This window comes from Brachyhypopomus gauderio, unplaced genomic scaffold, assembly GCF_052324685.1.
Source record: "Brachyhypopomus gauderio isolate BG-103 unplaced genomic scaffold, BGAUD_0.2 sc204, whole genome shotgun sequence".
NCBI lineage: Eukaryota > Metazoa > Chordata > Actinopteri > Gymnotiformes > Hypopomidae > Brachyhypopomus > Brachyhypopomus gauderio.
The window spans coordinates 42,061-52,105 of NW_027507025.1; the positions used below are offsets into that span (position 1 = coordinate 42,061).

General features: G+C 41.0%; 1 protein-coding gene and 1 long non-coding RNA gene across 2 annotated transcripts; both read left to right on the forward strand.

The window, feature by feature from the left end:
- Positions 1 to 686: 686 nt before the first annotated feature.
- Positions 687 to 5,085, forward strand: LOC143502738 (uncharacterized). The gene is made up of 10 exons (XM_076995424.1): positions 687 to 1,204; positions 1,561 to 1,622; positions 1,805 to 1,872; positions 2,121 to 2,210; positions 2,323 to 2,421; positions 2,513 to 2,560; positions 2,647 to 2,727; positions 2,826 to 3,253; positions 3,384 to 4,197; positions 4,646 to 5,085. Exons 1-8 carry the CDS (start codon positions 1,080 to 1,082, stop codon positions 2,994 to 2,996), a joined length of 744 nt encoding a protein of 247 aa, XP_076851539.1. The 5' UTR covers positions 687 to 1,079; the 3' UTR covers positions 2,997 to 3,253; positions 3,384 to 4,197; positions 4,646 to 5,085.
- Positions 5,086 to 9,088: 4,003 nt separating this feature from the next.
- Positions 9,089 to 10,027, forward strand: LOC143502758 (uncharacterized). Its single transcript, XR_013127157.1, has 3 exons — positions 9,089 to 9,506; positions 9,688 to 9,854; positions 9,973 to 10,027. It is a non-coding gene; the product is annotated as an uncharacterized LOC143502758 (long non-coding RNA).
- Positions 10,028 to 10,045: the final 18 nt, after the last annotated feature.

Below are 10,045 nucleotides of genomic sequence, written 5' to 3' on the forward strand. Positions count from 1 at the left end.
TAATATGACATTTATCAAAATGTATGATTATGTTCATTATGTTGTAGTCTCTACATGCAGACCACCTTATTATTTTGGAGACATACACCATCAGAATGGCACTTCCAGATGTGTGTACACCTGTGTGGAGAATTCCTTCATGGTGTGACGCATGTACAGAGGTGGCAGGAGGCAGAGGCTGCAAACTGAAAGCTTCATTATCCATGGTAAAAAGAAACACCAAGACTCAGGCCAAACGGCAGTAATAATGTAGATAGCAGCACTTTCATGAAAAGGAACATTTCAGACCTTAGTATTGCAAAAAGTACTTGTATTCACAATTATTGTATTAATGTTGAGGACATCTGATTAATATGAAAATATTGATTTCTTCAGAAATGCATTTTATGATCATATTCAGAGAGCTGCCACTGTGTACGTAATGGGGTTGAAGAAAAACATTGCCCAGATCTTGAAAAAATGACCAATAATTATAAAGAGCTAATGCTTGAGATGAGAAAATATGATTTTGTGATTGATAAAAATATCTTTAATGCTGTGATGTACACAGAGAAATGATACATTTAAGCAAAAAATTTGAAAATGTCAAAGTCCAATTTGAATCATTATAGTGGACCCATGTGGGTTGGAGTCCTGCCAAGCACTGAACGATTCGATGAACGAATCTTTTGAACGAATATTTTTAGTGAACTGATTCTAATGATTCAGTTCATCTAAAAGAACTGCTGTGCCCATCACTAACAAATAATGTTACTCACGATCAATGGACACACAATTAATTAGAAAAACAGCCACATCGTGCCGCTGCCTCTATGTACTCCATATGTGCGAGCTATAAACTGGTGCATTACGGTTGCCACCTAACGGCAGAAATAAGAACTGCAGGCAATACGCTAATCTTCAAATAAAACGAACTTTAAGACTGACAAGTAAATAACATTCGTTTGTAGACAATTATCCGTCCAATGAGTAGAGATGTCACGTTTTGTGGTTAACTCTGACAAGCATACATTACTGCTAATTTAATTCATGTGGCAGAATATTTATTTGACAGCAGTTAAATAAAACGACAAGGTATTATGGGTCATTTAGTCCAATACTCCGCAAAAGGTAATTATTTTGCTAGCGTTTGCTTTCCCCCTTTTACGTTGCTAAGTGTTTCTGCATATCGGAGTCATGGAGAAAAACATGTTTTGATATCAAGGTAAATCGCCAAGGTGAAACTCCAAACAAAATATCTAAAATCCCTCAGTCGTTTACCGACCCCCAAAGAGACAAGACACTTTTGCATTTGCTGTGGAAAAAAATCAACAAATATCTACAAATTAATATCTTAAAACAATTAATATCTCCATTTAATATCTTCAACGTATTAATATATTGAATTAATATATTTACCGAATTAATATCTCGAATTAACATATTTAACGAGTTAATATCTCGAATTAATTTGTTTAACCTGTTTAAAATGTTGTTTTCCCTGCCTTTCACTGGGCTGCGACCAGTGCTCCTTTGTGCCACTGGAGTTTCGGCCGTTGTTTGGTCTTTTCTCGTTTACAGGCGGCGGGTCCGAGATCAACAGACGGAAGTCGAAGCTGCAGCTCATACCGACACCTGCGACGGTAAATTAGGGAGCTAGCGACGAACACACCCTTATATTCGCAAGCTGGTTTGCTACATTAAACTAGCTACTTATCACTATGTTACTTAGCCTAACTAAATTGGCTACCCTTTAACGGCAAATTTAAACTAGGTTGCATCAAAGTTTTTAATATTTCAGTGTTTTTTTAAACATCTTCCTTAGGACATGATCGGGAGCCTTTTGCATTGGACGAAGGCATCTTTGAGACGCTCCATACCCCGATCCGAGAGGTAGTTGGCTATTATTGGTGAAATCTTTCTTAGCCAGCTTCATTCTGTTTAAATCAAATCAAATCAAATATATTTGTATAGCGCTTTTCACAACACGTTGTCACAACATGTACAGGATTTAGGGAAGTTTCTGTGCAGAACTGTAGCATGCATTGTTTATTTGCATGCTGGTCACAATAATTGTAAAATGCAGGTCTTGCACATACTTGTCTAGTCGCAAAGTAACACGTATTTGGTTTTCTCCATAGTTGAGGCTTATACAGACTCGCCAAGGATTGGACAGAGCACATAGGATGTTTGCCTTCACCTTCTCACGAATGGGTTCTTCAGCTACACAGGTTCCCTTAAGTTTTTAATGTGTATCACAGGCACAAAAATATTTTGTTACCTGAGGGTTTATAAGGGGTTTGTCCATTTCAGTGGTAAAGTTATTTTTCTGCTTGACTGCAGGTGGTGGAGGTGAAGCTCCAGCACAAGTCCATCTACAGTGGGCTGGAGAGTGAGCACTGGTGGGTGCTCAACAATGACTTTTACTGGATAGGTGCAGAGGTGAGTCATGGGAACAGGTTCACAATTTCAGTAAGAATGGACATGCTACTGTAAATGTCCCTTCAACCTAATCTTTTCCTTGTATTTGTAGCTTACCCTCCACCACTTTGCCAGCGCTAGTGCCGTGGCCTGCATCAAGGTAACAAAGAGTCTTGACTATAAGCATCTTTCACTAGCTTGTCCCATTCTGAATTACACTCATCAGCATGTCCTCTGTTAATTCAGCGGAGGGGATCCAGCATCACAGACGCCACCATCTACCTGCGCACCTGTTCAACAACAACGTCGGTGCAGAATATTTTTCTGGTTAGTGCTTCCTCCTTTCTGATTGCATTTAGAATTATTTGTGGTGAGGTTTTTAGAAAATGATATCTAAAGGCATTTTTATTGTGTGTGTTTTGTAGCAAACGGTGGTGTCCACTTGGTTTAAGGGTGTCTCCATTGGTTCGGATGACATTTTCAGGTCATCCGAATCTAGTCACACCCAGACCCTGGAGACACCGAACCCAGCTGTTTTTTCCAGCAGTCCATCCCCACCGAGAGCACCCCCTCAACGACCACCTCCAGGCTTTTAAACACCTACACATGAATTGAATTCTTATATAAATTCATAATTTCACTGTGTGGCATGCGTTTTATTTTTCTACGTAATTTAATATTTTTGCTTGCATGTGTGTTTTTCAGATGCTGAAGGTTTTCCCATAACCACATGAGGACTAGATGTTGGTCTTTTGGGACACAGAGGTAGAACATCACATGGACTGATCACCCACCTGGAGCGTTTTACATCTGCCCCTTCTCTTTCCCCCAACACTCTGTTTCATCTTTTGAGGTTTGTGTAACCCTAACTCATCTTCCAGATTTCTCATGAAAACATAAAGCTGTGTGTAGTCTTTATTCTGCTTTTCTGTCTCTTTCGTTCTGTCCATCATGTGGGTCTCCTGTGCTTCTTCCTGGATTAGAGACTACCGACAGCTGTGCAACCTGAATTTCACGCAGGCTCCCAGGACAAGAGGACTACTGCAGTTTGTGGACCAGGACAGAATAATAAGCCTTGACAAGATGTGCATCAGGATGATGAGAGACTTTATGATCCACGCCAGAGAACAGAGACAAGACCAGAGGACTGAACGGCATCAAGAACCGATCGTCGGGATTATTAGAACAATCACCATCGTCAGTGTGCAAGGAACTGTGAGGAAAGCCCGAAAGAATCACCATTCGTGGACTATTCATCATCACCGTGGACAACCATCAGGATTACAGATTCGACCATTATGGGATTTTTGGTTATCAACAGCAGATTATCAGTGCTCCTGTTATCCTCATCAGACCTCTACAACTAACTCAGAATGCTGCAGCACGACTGGTCTTCAATCTCCCTAAGTTCTCACATGTGACTCCTCTGCTACGCTCTCTTCACTGGCTTCCAGTAGCGGCACGCATCAGATATAAAACATTGATGCTTGCTTACAAAGCCAAAAATGGACTGGCCCCTCCCTACATGATGTCCATGGTCAAAAGCCAATCCGTACAGCGAACACTCAGAAACTCAAGCTTGGCTCGACTCGAAACCCCATGCTTAAAGTCTCATGGAAGACAAAGCTCCAAACTATTCTCCGTCCTGGCTCCAAGATGGTGGAACGATCTTCCATTAGCTGCTAGGACTGCAGAGTCTATTGCTATCTTCAAGCGTAGACTGAAGACCCACCTGTTTGTTGAGTTCTTACCAGAGCACTAACTCAGCTGATACCACTTGCCGTGGTTCTTTAAATGGTATGTTTGTCTGTGGTTATTTGTGCTTCTTGGCAAATGTCTAACTTGCAAAAACACTAGGTAATGACATTGACTCCTGTAGTTTAGTAGTAGTCTGACTCAATGGTATCTTGAATTCTGGCCTATTCGTACTATTTCCTAGGATGAATTCTGTGATTGAATGCAAAGCACTTTGTAAGTCGCTCTGGATAAGAGCGTCTGCTAAATGCCGTAAATGTAAATGATTTTGTAAATTGTTAGTGAAATAGTTATTATTGTTTTATAAATATTTATCAGTAATGTGATTGTGTTTTAATTGCAAAGGAGTCATACTGTCTTGTATTTTACCTTTGGTGTTACTCATGTAATCATCAGTATGCTTAGTCTGATTGTGTGGTTTGTGTGTGACTTGTGTATTAGTCTGTATAATTAGATTTTGTGTTTTTGTGTGATTTGTGTATTTAACCAGGCCACCCGAAGGGGACTGGTCCCTGCTGGATACACGCACCTATCCGGATACAAGCACCTGCCGGTGGATGTACTGATGCCAGGGTTGGACGTGCCATTGCCACAAGAGGTCGTGCGGATGCTAGTTCCTATCAGAGGCTCACCATCTACACTGAAGGGACTGTGACTACTTGGCCGGGGAACGAGAACTGTGACTACTACTGTAGAACTGTAGAACCACCCTGCGCACCACAGACTTGTGCTAACGGGCCGCCCAATGGAGGATGGGTTCCCTTTTGAGTCTTGGTCCTCCCGAGGTTTCTTCCTATTCCCCTCCATCATAGGGAGTTTTTCCTCGCCACTGTCGCCATTGGCTTGCTCATTAGGGATTTGGACCCATAAGATTGTTAATCTTGTAAAGATTGTGAAAAGCACTATACAAATAAACTTGACTTGACTTAATCATTAGTGAGTTATAGGCTAATTATGTTTTAGGTTGAATGTATCCAGTTATGATATTTGAGTGATTCACTATTTTCCCAGCTAGCAACACTAACCATGCGATACCTGAATTTAGTAAACTATAGTGAGAGAGGAATATTACACTGGAAACACACAGCCTAAATTATTACAAATAAATAAAATGTAGCTTCAAGAGAGGGGAAACAAAAGAAAGTAGAAATAGTTTCTTATAGACAGTTTGCATTGGTGCTTACTAAAATTTCCCTGGTGGAAATTTTCATTTTTTAAAATAAACATTTTAAATGACTAGCTTTTAAATAGTACAAGTGTGCTACAAATGCACAACATAAAATAAAATATAAGTACAAATGTAACGCAGGCACCTCCTCAGCTAGGAGGCAGACAAACGCTGAGGAGAGCGAGATTTATTAGAAGGAATTCCATAATCATAGTCGTAACAACAGGCAGGGGTCGTAACAGGTGAGCCATCCAGGTTTGACAAGTTGATCGGCATAATCAGACACACAAAGAGAACGAACGAACAGGGCAATGGGGAGAACACTAAAAGGAATGAACAATGGAACAGGAACAATACTCACGAAATCAAATAACAAGGAGCGCGGAGCACATTGGCAAATACCGACGGAGCAAATGAACAGAACAACCGAAAACGGGCTAGGGAGACACAGGGATATAAATACACAGAACTAGACTAGACACAGGTGAAGACAATGACAACATGGGCATGGCAGACAGAGGGAAACTATGGTAACAGACAAGCAAGGCGGGATTAACAAGCAAGGAACAACAAAGACACGAAGAGCAGGACACCGGAGTGACAGCTAGGAGAGGGGGGAGTAGCCCTACGTGACAATAAAATGTAGCTGGGAAAATTATATTACTATATTACAAGTGTGCTGTAAATGCACATCAATGCATAATACATAAACTGTAGCTGGGTAAATTATAGTAGTGTGTCGTTAACAGTGGTGAACGGGATTCTTCAAGCCACCAGATTTAATCCGTCACCATATCCAGTCACGAAAATCCATGAGAAATTTGGTGGAGACACTACACATTACTGAATTGTTTACTAAAACTATTAAGGGAAGGAGAATTGCAGGTGTTCATACACATGTTGACTCGCTAGCCAGCAGAGGTGTCAATTCCAGGTTCCGAAAGTAAAAGTCCTCACCAGGATTTTGCTCAAGCTTGCTAGATTTTCTAATTAGTGCAATCCAGGTAAAATTAGTGGAATCAACACAATCCAGGAAGCCTGAGCAAAATCCTGGTGAGGACTTTTACTTTCTGAACCTGGAATTGACTCCTCTGCTAGCCAGGTAAAATGAAATGAAATGTGTGCTCATTTCACATTGCACATTTCATTTCATTTTAAAATACCTGGCTAGCTAGTCAAGGTGTGTATTGAGAACACCTGCAGTTTCCCTTCCCGCCTCCAGAACGCCACTCTGCAGTGTCTACTGAGTCTCTCCTGCTTCTGGAGCCCCATCAGAGCTCAGTGCTCCAGCTGGACGGATCCATCCAGCTGCCAGATGCTCAGGTAGCCAATCAGGAACAGAGGATTCACTTGTCTAAATGAACTGTTCAAATATGATGGCTTAGGGAGGTGTTGTGATGCTGAGAGAAATAAACCACTTTGGTCTCCCTGTTACCTTGCGTAGATGTTTTGCAGATTTGCAGCAAAGCAGGCTCACTAGTCGTAGCTCTTCACAGAAGAAGAAGCTCCTGAGAGCCCTGAATGCCTGTATTTCAGTCAGATGCCCAGCGTTTGGAGAGGACTACGGACAGGTTCAGCTAAACAACCCTCTGAGCCATTCAGAACACATCAGAACCACATGCAGTAGCCTGCAGGAACTGCACACAACCTTCTTTGTTTTCTCACTCTGTTGCTGCTGAAGTCCAGGAGCATTGCCCTTCTGATGTACTGTCTTCCACAGGATGCTCATGAGTTCCTGATGATGTGTTTGCTTCAGCTGAAGGAGGAGGGAGAGACACTCAGGGTTTCCTCCTTCTCTTACATCTGCCCTGTGGCAAATTTTGAGTTTCACCTCAAATCTGTGCGCACCTGCAGCAGGTAATTCTTTGCTATATCACCACATCTCCTTCTTGTAAATCAACTGTTCTTAACATGTGTTTCTTCAGAGTGTGCATTGTCACAAAGTATGCACACACTTGGTATGGGATAATGTGGGTTATTTCTGTGTGAATGTTGTAACCTCTCTGTTGATTTCTGTTGTTTGAAAGCTGTGGACTGCAGAGCTCCAGAGTGGAGGACTTCAACCACCTCTCTGTTAACCTGAGCTCTACCTTGACTGACAGCCTACACAATTACTTCAAGGTCTGTCACCTCACACACCCCTACTGGACAACACTTTTTTGCCAGTTTGTTAAGTTAGGGAGCCATCCTAACCATTGTCACTCTCAATGAAAACTTTTTTTCAGTCAACGGTTTTGGAGTTCAAATGTGAATGTCAAGGTCAAGGTACCAAGGCATGTGAAGTGGTGGAGTTCTTCACACTCCCACGGTGAGTCTCGCATTATGTGAATTACCACAAACAATGAGTTTTAAAGCAGTCATCTCACACTCTTCCAGTTCTTACATCATTTTTCCTTTTGGAACAGAGTTCTGATCCACTCCCATCAGACCCTCCCATCAGACACTTCCATCAGACACTTCCTTACGTAACAGAAGTGGCTTTATCCAAGTTAGATGTCGTGCTGTTGACACCTGATTAAAAAATCTTCATCGTATAGAAATCTGGCAAATCTCTTTTTTGTGTGTGTGTGTGTGTGTGTGTGTGTGTGTGTGTGTGTGTGTGTGTGTGTGTGTGTGTGTGTGTGTGTGTGTGTGTGTGTGTGTGTGTGTGTGTGTGTTTTGTTTTTGCTTGTTTTTTGTTAATGACAATTGGATGGATTTTATTCCTCTCTCTACAGCTACAATTTGAATCTGAATTTTGTATATTTATTTAATGAAAATGCAGTTTTACTTTTTCTGTCAAGTTGTAATTTGATCAAATTAAATTTGTACTCCATGACTTGAATTTCTATGCATGTTTTGGAAACATATATCCTTTATAATGTTGTCAAACTACATTCAGTGTAAATGCAGGAAAGGCAATCTATAGATTCAGTCAGGCAATCAGCTGTGAAGAAACAATTTATAAGCAATCAGGAAATATTTTAGGACAACCTGAAATATTGTTGGACAGTTATAAATTAGAGGGGACTTTAAAATGCAAAAAGAGTAGCTGATACTGTACATGTGAAGTATAATTGAACCGCACTTTTCATAAAAGCTCAAAGCCCTGCAAGGTGCCAAAGCTGTGTGTGTAATTGTGCAGATTTCTTTCACTAATCAGTATCTTACATTCTAGTATGTGGATTTTTCTAGTATAATAATGTATAAGATGAATCACCAAACCTTAGCACTAAAGGGTGAAGGGATTTCATGATCCATGAACCATGACCATGAACTTGGTCGTCCCCTGCGGAGTATATTGCAGAGTCACTGAAAGGTTGCAAAGGAAAGATTGGGCAAACAAAAACAAAAAAACACACAAAACCCTCACAACATCGGGCATCATCATGACAGTCAAGAGATGATTTAGCCCCAAAACCTCATCTAGATGAGATTCTTAACCCAACTGTGGGCCGCGAACGCCACCTTGAGGGCCTCAAAAGAACAACAGTTTTAAACTTTGGGCCGCAGAGGGTCGCCGGACCGCATTGATTTTGAATAAAATGCAGTACACTTTCTCACCACTAGTAGCGGTAGTGCGTCACTTAGATATTTAAACAACGTATTTAATATAAGTTAAACTTATATAGCGCCTTTCTAGTACCCAAGGACACTTTACAAAAATCCTATGGGGAAAAAAAACAAATAACAATTAAATAAATAAATATAATTAATTAAACCATACTATGACTATGTGGAAGGGAGAAAATACTGAGAGAAAAGGTGAGTTTTAAGCTGAGTTTTGAAGGAGGAAAAGGATGAACAGAGGCGGAGATGTTGCGGGAGGCCATTCCACAGTTTTGGGGCCATTACACAGAATGAGCGCCCACCAGCAGTAACAAGCTTGTATTTTGGAATCACCAGAAGACCTGTGTCTGAGGACCTAAGTGTTTGGTTTGGGATATAGGGTATAGAAGTTGTGCTAAATAGTCTGGAGCTTACAGCTTCACACTTAACGACAACAGAACGCAGCACTATTTACGTCATATAGCTACTGACGTTAACAACGAGGCCGTGACAGCGCTGCACAATAGAACCAGGTCAATATATCGCGAACATCACATTTAAAGTATCTGCAAACCCGACGCGACGACGTTTACATTAATTCTGTTAGGAAGGAGCGTATATCGGACAAATGGGTTGCATTTACTCGTGTATGAAGGTAGCTATCTAACGTTTTTATACGTTGTGGTCTAAAAAGGAGTAACCGGCATTTTTATACCGGTTATTCTCCGATTCTCCGATATTTTCTCCGATATTTTTTCGATTTAAGATGTGATGCTTTTTAGGGTGTACTGAGGTTTCCCATACCCATGATTTGACAAACCAATGCTTTCCTACAGAAAAAGAACAAAGAGGGTGTGAATAGTGAAGTTAAAAAGAAGAAAAAGCAAAGATGGTGGAGACATATAGAGTCATCCTCCCTGACACAAGTAACTGACACTCAGTCCTTGAATGTCAGCTCCTCCTCCATCTCTTGCTCCTCTTCCTCTGAGGGACACTTAACCAGGTATGAAAACTGTCCCAGCCTTATGAATTGTGTAGTCACATGCACATGTGTAGTCACATGCACATTTGGTTATTATTTATTCTGTCTATGATTTTTCCCTGGAATTATTTGCCCCCAGGTCCAACAACAAACTCCCTACTGAACCCAAGAACACGGAAGGGATTGTTCCTGGTCAGAGCTCAGAATCTTTT

What these genes read in the sequence shown, in the direction of transcription:
- LOC143502738 (XM_076995424.1), top strand. Translation starts at nt 1,080, where the DNA reads ATGGGTCATTTAGTCCAATACTCCGCAAAAGGTAATTATTTTGCTAGC. An exon ending in TCCATACCCCGATCCGAGAG is followed by an intron (nt 1,873 to 2,120) that starts GTAGTTGGCTAT and finishes TTTTCTCCATAG; the next exon opens with TTGAGGCTTATACAGACTCG. An exon ending in CGGTGCAGAATATTTTTCTG is followed by an intron (nt 2,728 to 2,825) that starts GTTAGTGCTTCC and finishes TGTGTTTTGTAG; the next exon opens with CAAACGGTGGTGTCCACTTG.